The 16,243-nt window shown below is 50.8% G+C and overlaps 1 protein-coding gene across 10 annotated transcripts in view; it reads left to right on the top strand.

Annotated features, from left to right (window-relative positions):
* LOC102064389 (dystrobrevin beta) overlaps positions 1-16,243 on the top strand; it is a 164,548-nt gene that overhangs the window by 98,596 nt on the left and 49,709 nt on the right. For 9 of the 10 annotated variants that reach the window (XM_074536320.1, XM_074536318.1, XM_074536315.1 and 6 more), the window contains one exon: positions 15,732-15,891. The exons of the other annotated variant lie outside the window; for it this stretch is intronic. In XM_074536320.1, coding sequence (XP_074392421.1) covers positions 15,732-15,891 — 160 coding nt within the window. The remainder of the gene's footprint in view (positions 1-15,731; positions 15,892-16,243) is intronic. 10 annotated transcript variants of the gene reach the window in all.

The raw sequence follows: 16,243 nt of genomic DNA, 5'->3' as shown, positions 1-16,243 counted from the left end.
TGCTGTTCCCATCTCCTCTCAGCTTTCCTGCCCTTTTCCCTGTTTCTCACTGATGTGAGCTTCTCAGTCATTCCCCTTTCCCTTTCATTGTTATCCCAGAAAATGAGATTATGCCACTGCAATCTCCCTGTTCCTTCAAGATTTATTAAAAATTGATATCAGTGGGGGGAAAAAAACCTTTTTAAGGAACTCTGCAGGGGCTCTTAGGTGTGGTGCTGAGGGGCTGGGCTGCAGGATGGCAGGAATGCTCCCTGGATGAGGAGGTGCTTGCCATTTATCCCTGGAAATCCCATGGAAACCCCATGGGAATCCCATGGATCCACTCCTTTTGAGGGGCTGCGTTTTGCTAAGACGCAGAACAGAGTTTGTGTCTTCCCCTGCCCATTTCTCCTTTTCCATTTCGAGCTCCTCTCTCTGGACCCGTTCTGTAGGGATTTGGGGATTTTTGGGGGTCTGGGATTTTGGGGATGGGGGGGTTTGGGGATTGGGAATTTGGGGGTTTTGGGACTTTGGAGGTTTAGGGATTTGTGGGTTTGGGGATTTGGGGATTTGGGGGATTGGGGGATTGGGAATTTGGAGGATTGGGGATTTGGGGATTTTTGGGGATTCAGGGATTTTGGAGTTTGGGGATATTTGGGTATTGGGGATTTGAGAGTTTGGGGACTTGGGGAATTGGAGGTTTTGGGGATTTGAGAAATGGGGATTGGGGGATTTTGGGGTTTGGGGATTTGGGGGATTGGGGATATTGGGGGATTTGGGATTTGGGGTTTTTGGGTTTGGGGGTTTGGGTATTTGGGTATTTGGGAGATTTTGGGCTGTGTTCCTGGCAGTACCCTGCAGGCTGAGCTGGGCTCACAGCCCGAGTTTGGGGGATTTGGGGGTTTAGGGATTGGAGGATTTGGGGATTTGGGGGATTTTGGGCTGTGTTCCTGGCAGTCCCTACAGGCTGAGCTGGGCTCACAGCCCGAGTTTGGGGGATTTGGGGGTTTGGGGATTGGACGATTTGGGGATTTTTGGGATTCTGGGCTGTGCTCCTGCAGGCTGAGCTGAGCTCACAGCCCGAGTTTGGGGGATTTGGGGGTTTGGGGATTGGAGGATTTGGGGATTTGGGGATTTTTGGGATTTTGGGCTGTGCTCCTGCAGGCTGAGCTGAGCTCACAGCCCGAGTTTGGGGGATTTGGGGATTTGGGAGTTTAGGGATTTGGGTATTTTTGGGATTTTGGGCTGTGCTCCTGCAGGCTGAGCTGGGCTCACAGCCCGAGTTTGGGGGATTTGGGGATTTGGGAGTTTAGGGATTTGGGTATTTTTGGGATTTTGGGCTGTGCTCCTGCAGGCTGAGCTGAGCTCACAGCCCGAGTTTGGGGGATTTGGGGATTTTTGGGATTTTGGGCTGTGCTCCTGCAGGGTGAGCTGGGCTCACAGCCCGAGTTTGGGGGATTTGGGGGTTTGAGGATTGGAGGATTCGGGTATTTGGGGATTTTTGGGATTTTGGGCTGTGCTCCTGCAGGCTGAGCCGGGCTCACAGCCCGAGTTTGGGGGATTTGGGGATTTGGGAGTTTAGGGATTGGGTATTTTTGGGATTTTGGGCTGTGTTCCTGCAGGCTGAGCCGGGCTCACAGCCCGAGTTTGGGGGATTTGGGGATTTTTGGGATTTTGGGCTGTGTTCCTGCAGGCTGAGCCGGGCTCACAGCCCGAGTTTGGGGGATTTGGGGATTTGGGAGTTTAGGGATTTGGGTATTTTTGGGATTTTGGGCTGTGTTCCTGCAGGCTGAGCCAGGCTCACAGCCCGAGTTTGGGGGATTTGGGGATTTTTGGGATTTTGGGCTGTGCTCCTGCAGGCTGAGCCGGGCTCACAGCCCAGCTCTGGCTGCTCAGCGCTCCCCACGCCAGCCCAGCCTCCAGAGCTGAGCGTGAGCCTCTGCTCTGCCTCTGTGCTCGTGACTCATCCCAACCTTTATGTCATCAGGAAGTGTCATTAGAGCCAGGTTATTTTTGTGCTCCTAATTACAATGTGAAGTGCACGGATCCCTGAGGAATTCCTCCTGGATCCTCCAGCCCCGGGGTTCTCTTTCAGAGCCCGTTTTCTCCTGGATTTTACGAGGATGCAGAGCCACAGGTGGAGCCTCAGCGTGGGGCTGAGCTCACAAACCCTTCAGGGACAGCCCCAAACACCCCTGGGGTGCCCGGCAGGTCCCTCCCTTTTCTTTTCCTGGGACATTTCAGGGTCACAAGTGATATTTTCAGACTCCTGATCCTTCCAGCTGCCCCAGGGCTGCTGCCCTGCTGTGTCCCCATGTGTGTCCCTGTGCTGTCCCCATGCTGTCCCAGCCCCTCCTGGCCCTGGCCCTTTGTGTCCCCCTGGCCCCCAGGCATTCTTCTGGGGTCTCTCCAATTTTTGGAGGACGCAGCCTCCTTTTTATTCCAATTTCCTAGCCACATTTCCCTTCTCTCTTTCCCCATTTCTGAGGTACCTGAGAGGCACAGACTTCCCAAAATTCCTGATACCAAAGATTTTCCCTCTAGTGTATAACCGTCTCTTTTAATTTTTAATTCTTAAGGGATTTAGGGCTTTTTCTTCCCCATTGTTTCTTTCATCTCTCAATGTCCAATTTCATTTGTCGGCAAACCCAAAGTTTATTTGTAAAAGCAAATATCTATTTCCATTCATCAATCAGTGAATCCTTCCCATTGTTGCTTTCATTTTCCAGAACTAGTTTTATGTTCCAGCAGACCCAGAGTTTGTTTGTAAGGACAAATCCACCATTCCTCTCATGACCAAAGCCCATTGGTGCTGGTTCCTCTCCCCAAAGCTCTCTGGTGGTTCCCATGAGCACAAGACCCAATCCTGCCCCAAAACCACCCCAAATTCTGCTCCTCAATGTGGATCATGGAAATATCGAACCAAAGGGCATCCCTTGAATCCAGTACAATTCCATTCTGTGCTCACCATTTGAGGCAGAATTATCCCTGGTGCTGCTGTGAGAACAGCAAAGATCCATCAGATCCATCTCAATCCCCATTTCTGCCCCCAGGCTGGTGGAGAGCACCTTGGTAAACACCTTGGTTCTCAACAGCCAGGTCTGGCCTCCGCTGGGTCTGGTTTAACTCAGCTGAGTTAAACATTTTTTAAACATTATGAAATACTAAATGTAAATATAATGTTGTGTTCGTAGATATTAGTGTTAGCAGTTACTGCTGGTTTTTGGATTTATAAAGTTGTGTTTGTAGAGTTACAGTAGATATTAGTGCTGGTTTTTGGGTGTATAATTTATGTGTTTGTAGAGTTAGAACAGACATTAGTGTTAGCAGTTAGTGCTGGGGTTTGGATGTATAATTCTGTGTGTTTGTAGAGTTAGAATAGATATTAGTGTTAGTAGTTAGTTTGTTAGCTGGTTTTTGGGTGTATAATTTATGCGTTTGTAGAGTTAGAACAGACATTAGTGTTAGTAGTTAGTGCTGGTTTTTGGATTTATAATGTTGTGTTTGTGGGGTTAGAACAGATATTAGTGTTAGTAGTTAGTAGCTGGTTTTTGGGTGTATAATTTATGCGTTTGTAGAGTTAGAACAGACATTAGTGTTAGTAGTTAGTGCTGGTTTTTGGATTTATAATGTTGTGTTTGTGGGGTTAGAACAGATATTAGTGTTAGTAGTTAGTAGCTGGTTTTTGGGTGTATAATTTATGCGTTTGTAGAGTTATAACAGATATTAGTGTTAGCAGTGAGCTGACAATGTGGGGCTAAGGGGTGGAATGTCCTGGGTTCACTACATGATGCTTTTATCCCCAGTCATCTTATTCTGTTTATTCTAAATAATAATTTTTGCACCTTTAAGGCTTGTTCAGAGTGGAGGGGAGGGGAGGCAGCTGTGGCCTTGAGGCCATGGTGTCACCCAAGTCCTGCCTGTCCCTCCTGCCATGGCCGGGTGCTCTGCAGCTCCTCCTCCTCCTCCCTCACCCCTGCCTGCCATCACTTTCCCAGGTTTCCCAGGCCCCAAAATCAGGAGCTCCACAATCAGGGGCTCCCACAATCAGAGGCCCCAAAATCAGAGGCTCCCAAAGTCACAGGCTCCCACAATCAGAGGCCCCAAAATCAGAAGCTCCAAACTCAGAGGTCCCAACAATCAGAGGCCCCAAAATCAGAAGCTCCCAAAATCAGAGACCCCAAAATCAGAAGCTCCCACAATCAGAGGCTCCCACAATCATAAGCTCGCACAATCAGAAGCTCCCAAAATCAGAGGTTCCCACAATCAGAGGCCCCAAAATCAGAAGCTCCCAAAATCGGAGACCCCAAAATCAGAAGCTCCCACAATCAGAGGCTCCCACAATCATAAGCTCGCACAATCAGAAGCTCCCAAAATCAGAGGTTCCCACAATCAGAGGCCCCAAAATCAGAAGCTCCCAAAATCAGAAGCTCCCAAAGTCACAGGCTCCCACAATCAGGGGCCCCACAATCAGAGGTTCCCAAAATCAGAGGCCCAAAATCAGAGGCCCCAAAATCACAGCCTCCCAAAATCAGAGGCTCCCAAAATCAGTCTCCCAAAATCAGAGGCCCCAAAATTGGATGTTCCCAAAATCAGAGGCTCCCACAATCAGAGGCTCCCAAAATCAGAGGCACCCAAAATCAGATGTTTCCACAATCAGAGGCTCCCAAAATCAGAGGCACCCAAAAGCAGATGTTTCCACAATCAGAGGTTCCCAAAATCAGAGGTTCCCAAATCAGAGCCCCCAAAAGCAGATGTTTCCACAATCAGATGTTCCCAAAATCAGAGGTTTTGCTCCTTCAGTGCCCCCGGTGACACCTCCCCGCCATGAACCCCAAGCAGGGAAAGCAGAACCGGGACAATTCAGACCAATAACTCCTGTATCCTTTGCAATCCCGGCCGGGCAGCCCCGGGAGGGGATCGGGGGCCGGAGCAGCCCCACGGAACAATCCCCATGGAGCATCTTGAGCGCAGCAGCTCCGGGACCCCCGCCCGGAGGGGCCCCGTGCCTGGGGAGGGGGGCAGCACATGGCCCCGGCCCTGTGGAAACGGCGGATGAAAGCAAAAATGTCAGGCTTTGAAAGGAAAAGGCGGCGTTCTGTGTGGTAACCGAGGTTTTATTGTTTCCTGATCCCGGCTCTCCGCGGGGGGATGGAGGGGAATGAAAACAAACAGCGCCGCGGCAGTGGGGAGATCAAAGGGATCGGCAACGGGACCTGATGGGGGGCACGGGGGGCTGGGGGGCAGGAGGAGCCTGGTCGGGGAACCCTCCTTGGGCTTGGGAACCCCCCTGTCCTGCCAGGGAACCCCCTGGACCGTGAGACCCCTGCCCAGGGAACCCCCTTGCCAGGGAACCCCCTGTCATGGGAACCCCCCTGGACCGGGAACCCCCCGGGCCTGGGAACCCCCCTGTCCCAGGACCCCCTGCCTAGGGATCTCCCCTAACCTGGAACCCCCCTGTCCTGCCAGGGAACCCCCTGGACCGTGAAACCCCTGCCCAGGGAACCCCCCCTGTCATGGGAACCCCCCTGTCCTGTCAGGGAACCCCCCTGTCCTGGAACCCCCCTCCCCAAGAACACCCCTGCCCTGCCCTGGAACCCCCTGCCCTGGGACCCCCCCTTCTAGGAAACCCCCCTGTCCCAAGGACCCCCCCCCTTGACCAGGGAACCCTCCTGCCCTGGGAGCCTCCCTGCCCCAGGGACACAGCCTGGTCACCCTGATGTCCCCAGGCTGCTGCCACCCTCCCTGGGGGACACAGCCTGGTCACCCTGATGTCCCCAGGCAGCTGCCACCCTCCCTGGGGACACAGCCTGATCACATTCCTGTCCCCAGGCTGCTGCCACCTTCCCTAGGGACATGGTTTGGCCAGGCTGATGTCCCCTAGCAGCTGCCACTTCCCCTGGGGGACACAGCCCAGCCACATTCCTGTCCCCAGGCTGCTGCCACCCTCCCTAGGGATAGGATCTGGTCACAATGCCATCCCCAGGCTGCTGCCACCCTCCCTGGGGACATGGTTTGGCCACAATGCCATCCCCATGCAGCTGCCACCCTCCCTGAGGACAGGGTCTGGCCACATTCCTATACCTTGGATGCTGCCACCCTCCCTGGGGACTCGATTTGGTCACACTGCTGTCCCCAAGCAGCTGCCACCCTCCCTAGGGATAGGATCTGGTCACAATGCCATCCCCAGGCAGCTGCCACCCTCCCTGGGGACTCAATTTGGTCACATTCCTGTCCCTGGGATCTGTGGGATCTCTGGGCCCTCTGGGATTTGTGGGGTTTCTGAGATCTGTGAGATTTATGGGATCCCCAGTTGTCTGTGGGATCTGAGGGATTTTTGGGATCGGTGGAGTCTGTGGGATCTGTGGGATTTCTGGCATCTGTGGAATCTGGGATCCATGGGATTTCTGGATCCCTGGGATCTGTGGGAATGGGGACAGGACACCCTCCCTCTCCGCCCCCATCACCATGAAGCCGTCCATCCCTTGGCTGGCTCGGGGATGTAATTAATGCCTCACAAAGGTCATTAGCGTTCCCCACTAATGAGCCTTTGATGCGCCCGCTCCGGGAGGGAGCACGGGGAAATTCAATTTCCCTGCCACAATCGGGTTAACAGGGGGGGCTGAGCCTCGTTCTCTGCTTTAAATATTTCCCTCAAAGACTCTTTGCAGCGAGGGGGGCGGATTATTTTTAGCACACTGGCTTCGATCGAGCTGGAATTACTCAGGCAGCAGCAGCAGCAGCAGCTCCGTGTGCAGCTCTGGAAGGGCCTCTCCTCCCTTCTTGCTTAACGTAAATAATTGGTGAATTAACCGGTGAAAAAAAAAAAAAAGAAAAAGAAAAAAGAACAAGGCAAATGGCAGCACAGCCCCAAATCCTGGAGAAATGCCTCACAGGGAAACTGCAGCCCCGTGACTGCACTCGTGATGTGCAGGGCCAGAGGGGATGGGATCAAAAATGGGATTTGGGGGGGGATCAAAAATGGGATTGGGCCTCCAGAAATGGGATTGAGACTCTGAGAAATGGGATTGGGGTTCCAGAAATGAGATTGGGGCTCCAAAAATGAGATTGGGGGTCCAGAAATGGGATTGGGGCTTCAAAAAATGGGATTTAGGGCTCGAGAAATGGGATATGAGACTTCAAAAAATGGGATTCGGGGCTTCCAAAAATGGGATTTGGGGCTGAAAAATGGGATTTGGGGCTCCCAGAAATGGGATTTGGGCCCTGCAGGCGGTGCTGGGGTGTGCCCTGAGGTGGCAGAGCTGTGAGGACAGGAGGCAGGTCCTGCAGGACCGGCCCAGCAGCATTCCAGCCTTTATCACAGCCTGGAGCACTCAGTGTTGGAGGGAAAGGCAGCACAGGGGGAGATCCTGAGTGCAGACACTGCACTGCAAACTCTGCTCCATCCGTCCGTCCATCCATCCATCCATCCATCCATCCATCCATCCATCCATCCCTCCCTCCCTCCATCCATCATCCATCCATCCATCCATCCATCCATCCATCCATCCATCTGTCCATCCATCCATCCCTGAGTGCAGACACTGCACTGCAAACTCTATTCCATCCCGTGCAGCCTTTGAGGCGTGGGCTGCCTCATCAGCCTCATGCAAAGGAGGTTTAAATGTGGTTGGAAAAGTTTTTTTTTTTTTCCTCCCCAAAATCAGTTGTCAAGGGTTTTTCTGTTAAAATAGAAAAACGTGTGAATTGAAATTCCTCTGTAGTTCATTATTTCTGTCCTGAATTAATTACTATTCAGCCTTCCTGAGAGGGACTTGGATTTGCTCTTGGCATCAGGCACGAGGAGGCTGCTGGGGCTTTGGAGATGGGGATGAGAACCCAAAACTGAGGTGTTTTCAGGCCTAAACTCCTGTGTGGTTCTGTGAAAATGGCAGGGATGATTAGAGGGGAGACTTTTGGGATGAGAACCCAAAACTGAGATGTTTTTCAGCCTGAGCTGCTGTGAGGTTCTGTGAGAAATGGCAGAGAATTTTAGAGGAGAAGCTGTGGGGATGAGAACTCAAAACTCAGATGTTTTCCAGCCTGAATTGCTGTGTGGTTCTGTGAAAAATGGCAGGGATGTTTAGAGGAGAAGCTGTGGGGATGAGAACTCAAAACTGAGATGTTTTTCAGCCTGGATTCCTGTGAGGTTCTGTGAAAAATTACAGGGATGTTTAGAGGAGAAGCTGTGGGGATGGGAACCCAAAATGTCAGGGATATTTGGAGGAGAAGTGATGGGGATGAGAACTCAAAACTGAGGTGTTTTCCAGCCTGAACTGCTGTGAGATTCTATGAAAAATGGCAGGGATATTTGGAGGAGAGGCTGTGGGGATGAGAACCCAAAACTGAGCTGTTTTCCTGCCTAAACTCCTTTGGGATTCCATGAAAAATGAGAAATGGCAGGGATATTTGGAGAAGCTGTTTGGAAGGGAACCCAAATCTGAGGTGTTTTCAGGCCTAAACTGCTGTGAGATTCCATGAAAAATGGCAGGGATGTTTGGAGGAGAGACTGTGGGGATGAGAACTCAAAACGGAGGCGTTTTCCAGCCTGAATTGCTGTGAGCTTCTGTGGAAAATGGCGGCGATATTTGGAGGTGAACCTGTGGGAATGAGAACCCAAAACTGAGCTGTTTTTCAGCCTGAATTCCTGTGAGGTTCTGTGCAAATGGAAGGGATGTTTAGAGGAGAGGCTGTTGGGAATCAGAACCCAAAACTGAGGTGTTTTCAGGCCTAAACTCCTATGAGTTTCCGTGAAAAAATGGCAGGGATATTTGGAGGAGAGGCTGTGGGGATGAGAACCCAAAACTGAGGTGTTTTCCTGCCTAAATTCCTTTGAGATTCCATGAAAAATGAGAAATGGCAGGGATATTTGGAGAAGCTGTGGGGAAGGGAACCCAAATCTGAGGTGTTTTCAGGCCTAAACTGCTGTGAGATTCCATGAAAAATGGCAGCAATGTTTGGAGGAGAGACTGTGGGGATGAGAACTCAAAACTGAGGCGTTTTCCAGCCTGAATTGCTGTGAGCTTCTGTGGAAAATGGTGGCAATATTTGGAGGTGAACCTGTGGGAATGAGAACCCAAAACTGAGGTGTTTTTCAGCCTGAATTCCTGTGAGGTTCTGTGCAAATGGAAGGGATGTTTAGAGGAGAGGCTGTTGGGAATCAGAACCCAAAACTGAGGTGTTTTTAGGCCTAAACTCCTATGAGTTTCCGTGAAAAAAATGGCAGGGATATTTGGAGGAGAGGCTGTGGGGATGAGAACTCAAAACTGAGGTGTTTTCCAGCCTGAACTCCTGCGAGGTTCTGTGAGAAATGGCAAAGGGATATTTGGAAGCGATGTTGGGATGAGAACCCAAATCTGAGCTGTTTTGCAGCCTGAACTCCTGTGAGATTCCATGAAAAATGAAAAATGGCAAAGGGATATTTGCAGGACAAGCTGTGGGGATGAGCCACAGCCCCAGGAGCCCTCTGCTGGGGCACACACAGCCCCAGAGCAGAGGCACAGCCCGTGTGTTCTGCTCTCCTCTTTGCTCTGTTTGTGCTGCATTTCCTGCAGTATCTGGGGCATGATGAGATGTTTGCTTGTCTAAACTGCTTATCTGAAACCTCTGGGGTTATTGTGTGTGCAAGATCCCTTCTCCTTTAATCTGCTCCCAGGAAGAAGCTCCATTTTAAAATGGAGCAGCTGTGGCTGCCCCTGGGTCCTTGGCAGTGCCCAAGGCCAGGCTGGACACTGGCACACCTTGGGACAGTGGGAGGGGTCCCTGCCATGGCAGGGGTGGCACTGGGTGGGCTTTGAGGTCATTTCCCACCCAAAGCAGCCTGGGATGTTTCTGTGGTAAAATCAGTGGATTTCTGAGTTCCTTGGTGAGCATCTGTAGCTTCAGGGGCTTCTGGGGGGTCTTTGGTTCAACTTTCCACTTGAAGCAGATGAACTCAATGGTTGGATTCAACTAAAGGTCTTCTCCAACCTAAACAATTCCATGATTCCAAGCAGGACTGCAGCTGGAATTAGATCAGGTTAGTTCTGGCTTCACGTAGCTTTGGAAACCTCCAAGGCTGTGGGTCCTGTCCCTCTCTGGGGCAGCTTCTCTGCTGGTTCTGGGCTTCTTTCTTCTGCCTCTGTCAGGGTCAGGAGTGAAGCTCTCCAGATGGAATTTCACATTCAGACTCAGGTGTTTATTATTTCTTATATGTTTTACAAGTTGTGAGTTGTACAGCATTCTACTAACAAGGCACAAAATGGCCAACTGTCTTTCCCTACAAGGTTAAACTATCCAATTGAGAAATGACACCTAAATTATTTCATTTTTAACCCAATAACTGATCCCTCAAAGTCCGCAATGTGGACTTTTCTGTCCAATTACAAAATACCACCCAAACCCATGGAGAAGAAAGAAGAAGACAGAGAAGAAGAAGGTGAGGAAGGAGAAGGTGAGGAAGGAGAAGAAGGAGAAGGTGGTGGTGAGGGAGAAGGAGAAGAACAAAGTAACGAAGAAGAAGAACAAAGTAAAGAAGAAGGAGAAAAAGAGAAGAAGGTGGTGAGGGAGAAGAAGGAGAAGAACAAAGTAAAGAAGAAAGAGAAGAAGAAGGTGAGGAAGGAGAAGAAGGTGAAGAAGGACCAACCTCCCTCCTAAAACCTCCATCCTGCCCCATATATATTACTGCATTCTAAAACCCCAAACTCTGAGTTTTCCACCCTGTGACATCACACACTTCTACCCAACTCCACACCCACAATCCCAGTGCTCTCAATCAATTCTGGAAGCTTCTCCACGGCCTCAGGTCAAATGCAGTGCTCTCCTGGGGGTCAGAGTGTGTCAGCACAGAAAGTCTGAAATTCCCAGCAGCCAGAACTCCAACACTTTTCCAGTGTTCAAGGTGGTGCAGGAGAGGAGGAGGCAGAAGGGAAATAAAAGGGAAATCCAGCTGTGCTCGTCTGCCTGCTGCTGCCCCAGGGGGAAGCAGAGCCAGCACCATTCCAGATGTGCATGGTCACACACCAGCTGGGGCCTCTGGCTGGGTTTGGGGCAGGAATTCCCATGGAGCAGCTGCCCACAGGGTGGTGAGGCCTCCTTGGGGAGCCTCTCAAAGAGCAGCTGAGGAGGAGCCTGAGCAGCAGCCTGGAGGTGCCCTTGGTGCCCCAAAAACCCCTCAAGGCTCCTTCCAACCTGTAGGAGTTGAAATGAGAGATGTGGGACTCCAGGCAGCTCTCCAAAATGCAGTTTATTGTACACAAAATGCAGTTTATTGTATCCAAGATGTTACAGCAGTCCAGGGTTGTGGTGACAGCTGCAGGCAAGCCTGGAGACCCTTTGGTTTTGATTACAATGCATTCTATACTTTTCTTTTGGTTACATTTCTTTATATACTTTTCTTTAGGTTACATTGCATTCTATACTTTTGGTTACAATGCATTCTATACTTTTCTTTTGGTTACAATGCATTCTGTACTTTTCTTTTGGTTACAATGCATTATTTACTTTTCTTTGCTGAGCATCTTCATACAGCAGAACCAATCTATACCTTAATTTTTATCTATAGCCTATCATAACTACTGTAATTACCATATTCATGTTACTGTTCTCCAATCACTAAAAGTCAGTACATTGCAGTTTAAGCTAGAATTTGTTTTTCAATTTTCTTGCAGTGGAAAATTCTGAGACCTTTTTTCTACTTGCCACATCTGCTGACTTGTTTGCCTGTTCGTTCTTTCTTTCTTTCTTTCTTTCTTTCTTTCTTTCTTTCTTTCTTTCTTTCTTTCTTTCTTTCTTTCTTTCTTTCTTTCTTTCTTTCTTTCTTTCTTTCTTTCTTCTTGTTTGGGGTGGGTTTATCCTTTGCTCTAAGCCATACAAACCCCTTCTAACTAACACACCCTTTGCCTCTTGGTTATCCAGTAAGACTGGCTCAGCAATTCTTTTCTTCTATATCAAAACTTGCTTCCATCTCTATTCTGTCATCAGACTCTACGTTTAAAAATCTTTCTGTTAAGCACACATACCTGTGAGACTTTCTTGTCAAACTTTCATCCTTCCCAACACAACCCAAATTTCTGGAGGCTTTTTCCACCCTGTTCTCCTTTAAAGCTTTCCTCTGTCCCAGTGGTTGTAGAAAATTTGGCAGCAGCTCCCCAGAGGGTGGGGGACCTCCAGCTGAACTGCTGGGCTGAGGGAGGTGATGGTGAAATCCTCTTGGAGAGCTGGGGAAGGCTCCTATGGGCGCTGCTTCCCTCCATCCCAGCCCCTTTTCCCTGGAAATGGCATTTTAGGTTAAACCTCACAGCTCTTGTGTACAGGACTCGATAAGCCAGGGACAATAAATCGAAGTTGACTCCCAAACATTTCAGGAGCCAGGTCAGAGGTTCCCTCCGTGGTTTTTCTAAATGGAAATCCATCTTGTGTGTCCCCCGGTGCAGTTTCCAGGAACTCAACGCAATGAGCCAGGAATTCCTGGGGTTTCTGGGGCTGCAGCTGCAAAGCAGAGCCAGAGGAGTTCACAAACCTGTTCAGCTCCACCTCGGCTCTGTTTCCTGGAGTTCCCCGCCCATGGGGGGACAGAGCTGAGCACAGCTGAGCCAGGGAATGGGGACACTGAGCCCACAGAGGTCCCATGGTGGCTCAGGGCTGTGCCCAGCCCTGCAAGGGCACAGCTCTGTGTGCTCCCACACCAGGCTGGCACAGCCCTGCTGCCCCTGCTCTTTTCCTTTTTCCTTTTTCCTTTTTCCTTTTCCCTTTTTCCTTTTCCTTTTCCTTTTCCTTTTCCTTTTCCTTTTCCTTTTCCTTTTCCTTTTCCTTTTCCTTTTCCTTTTCCTTTTCCTTTTCCTTTTCCCTTTCCCTTTCCCTTTCCCTTTCCCTTTCCTTTCCTTTCCTTCTTCCCTTCCCTTCCCTTGGGAACAGGACAAGGGGAAATGGCCTCAGGCTTTGCCAGGGCAGGCTCAGGGTGGATGTTGGGAACAATTCCCACCTGGAATTGTCCATCTCTGGCACAGCTGCCCAGGCAGGGCAGACTCCCCATCCCTGGAGGGATTTCAAAGCCTGTGGAGGTGGCACTTGAGGACAGGGGACAGTGGTGGCCTGGGCAGTGCTGGGGATGGTTGGACTCCATGGTCTGAGAGGGATTTCCAGCCTCAGTGGCTCCATGGCTCCACAATCCCAGCTTGTCTTTGGGAAGATGCCCCAGGAGCTGAGTGCTGCTGTGCTGTGCCAAGGGTGGTGTTTGTCACCCTCCACCAGCCAGGAGCTGTTTTGTCACCGCTCTGGGCTCAGGGGAGCCCCAGCTGGGCCAGCAGCACGTGTTTCTAGGAAGGCAAAGCTCAAGGCTCCACTGACCCCACAACTTTCAGATCCCCCTTTGAGCCCCGCGAGGCTCGCTCACCCCAGGAGCTGCACGGGGACGGGGAGCAGCGTGCCCTGTCCCTGTCCCCGTGTCCCCATCCCCCTCAGGATGTGCCGTGACCTCACGGGCTGCTGGGACAGCCCCGGTGTTTTCCAGGAACCGTGTCACCCGTGTCACTCGCGGCACGGGGACGTTCCCAGCGCCGCTGCTCCGCTGGCCGTGCAATGCAAATCAGGGCAGGCAGCTGCTGCCAGGGGTGACAAACCATTGACATGAAACCTTCAGGGCTTGGGGCACTTTCTCGAAGAATGTCGGGGTAGGGGGAGTGTCTCAAACAGGAGCCTTGGTGACAAAAACATTTCCTCTTGTCGGGGTGTGACAGGAGTGGGCACTGCCAGCCTGGGGATCATGGTGTGCCTTGGTGCAAGGAGTGGGCACAGCTGGAGTGGGGGGACAGGGCTGGATGGGATTTTGGGAATTGGGAATTGTTCCCTGGCACAGGGTGCCCACCCTGGATCCCTGGCAGTGCCCAAGGCCAGGCGGGACACTGGCACACCCTGGCACAGTGGGAGGTGTCCCTGCCATGGCAGGAGTGGGATGGGCTGGGTTTGAGGTGGAGAAGTTCCATTAAGTAATTCCATGTAGGAATTCCATGGGGTGCCTGGCCAAATGAGCCTGGCAGAGTTCCCCGAGCCCTCCAGGAGCCTGGGTTTTTTGGGGTTTTTGGGGTTTTTGGGATTTTTGGGACTCGAGGCCATGGGCAGCACCTGGCAGAGCCCTGGGCTGTCCCTCAGCACTGAGCAGGCACCAGCAGCCCTGTTGGGGACAGCGCTGTCACCTCTGCTGCAGAGCTGCTCTGGAGGCTGTTGGGATGGCGCAGCAGGAATGGGGTGGGCTAGACAGGAAGAAAATGTAAAATGAGATCTAAAAATTCACTCTGTCAGCAACAAGTCAAATTATATGACTAGATCTAAAATATACCAGTATAAAAATACATAAAATATCTATATATGTAATACATTAAATGCCTACATATGTAATGTATAAATATGTATGTATTATATAAATTTTATGTGATACATATATAAATATATTTTAAAATCTAAATTTTCATTTAGATATGCATAATTTATAAAATATTAAAATATTTTATAAATATATAGAATGCATATTATATAAAATATATACACTGTATAAAAAGATATATTTTATATAAATATAAAAATATATTTGTAGTATAGAAATATTATATATTTATATATAGTGAATATATAGCATTTATATACTACAAGTATATTTGTAATACATTTGTAGTATATAAATACTATATATTAATATATACATATTACTTCTGTATGAATATATATGTAATATATTATTATATTACATATATAAATTATATAAGTATATATATTAATATATCCATATGTAAAATGTACATATATAAGCATACAATATAAATATATAAATAAATCTGAATAAATATATAAATATCTACATATGTACTATATAAATATATAAATGCTTGCATAAAACATACAAAGCATGTGATTTTATAAAAAACATCTCAAAACAGATAAAAATAGATGAAAATACATGAAAATACATCACAATTTAAAAATAAGTAAATGAAGCTCTACGCCCGTGGTGCCACCACCTCCCACAGCAGCCCCCGCCCGTGCATCACACCCCATCCCTGCTGGCAATGGGAGTGCTCTGGGGCCCAGGCTGTCCCTGCCCATTGCCCTGTGTGTGTTTGGGACCCAGGCTGTCCCTGCCCATTGCCCTGTGTGTGTTTGGGGGCCCAGGCTGTCCCTGTTTGGGGCCCAGGATCTCCCTGCCCATTTCCCTGTGTGCGTTTGGGGGCCCAGGCTGTCCCTGCCCATGTCCCTGTCACCTGTGTGTGTTTGGGGCCCAGGCTCTCCCTGCCCCATGCCCTGTGTGTGTTTGGGATCCAGGCTATCCCTGTTTGGGGCCCAGGCTGTCCCTGCCCATTGCCCTGTGTGTGCTTGGGGCCCAGGCTGTCCCTGTTTGGGGCCCAGGATCTCCCTGCCCCATGCCCTGTGTGTGTTTGGGGCCCAGGCTGTCCCTGTTTGGAGCCCAGGCTGTCCCTGTTTGGGGCCTAGGCTGTCCCTGCCCATTTCTCTGACTGTCTGTGTATTTAGTGCCCAGGCTGTCCCTGCCCGTTTCCCTGTGTATGTCTGTGTATTTAGGGCCCAGGCTCTCCCTGCCCATTTCTCTGTGACTGTCTGTGTATTTAGTGCCCAGGCTGTCCCTGCCCGTTTCCCTGTGTGTGTCTGTGTATTTAGGGCCCAGGCTCTCGCTGCCCCTTGCCCCGTGCCTGTCTGTGTGTGTTTGTTCCCGCAGGGCCGGTGCCAGCCGTGCCCACATGCCAAGGGCTCTCTCTGTGTCTCCACAGGCGCAGGCCGCGGGCTCGGCCCAGCCCTCGCCCACCCATGGCCGCCCACCCGCCGGGCCCGTGCTCCAACGCTCGGCCTCAGCCGGCTCCACACCCACACACGGGGCCCAGGACGCACTGCCGGGACTCGGGGGCGACGTGCACGAGGCCTTCACACAAGGTGACAACCATGGGGACGAGCCACCATGGCAAGGAGCGGGCATGGGGAGGCCATGGGAGGGTGCCCAGAGCAGCTGTGGCTGCCCCTGGATCCCTGGCAGTGCCCAAGGCCAGGCTGGACACTGGCACACCCTGGCACAGTCCCAGGTGTCTCTGCCATGGCAGGGATGGCACTGGGGGGGCTCTGAGCTCCCTTCCCACCCAACCCAGTTGGCATCCTGTCATCCCAAGGTGCTGCTGCCTGCCATGGCTCCGGGCTGGGCTCCTGATCCTCAGCACACAAATCCTGTGGGGGGCAAATCTGGGGGGTTCAAGGGACAAACTGAGCTCTGGGCACATCCTGGAGCCACTGC

Source organism: Zonotrichia albicollis, chromosome 3 (assembly GCF_047830755.1).
Source record: "Zonotrichia albicollis isolate bZonAlb1 chromosome 3, bZonAlb1.hap1, whole genome shotgun sequence".
In the NCBI taxonomy this organism is placed as follows: Eukaryota; Metazoa; Chordata; class Aves; order Passeriformes; family Passerellidae; genus Zonotrichia; species Zonotrichia albicollis.
This window is presented reverse-complemented; position numbering and strand designations above follow the sequence as displayed.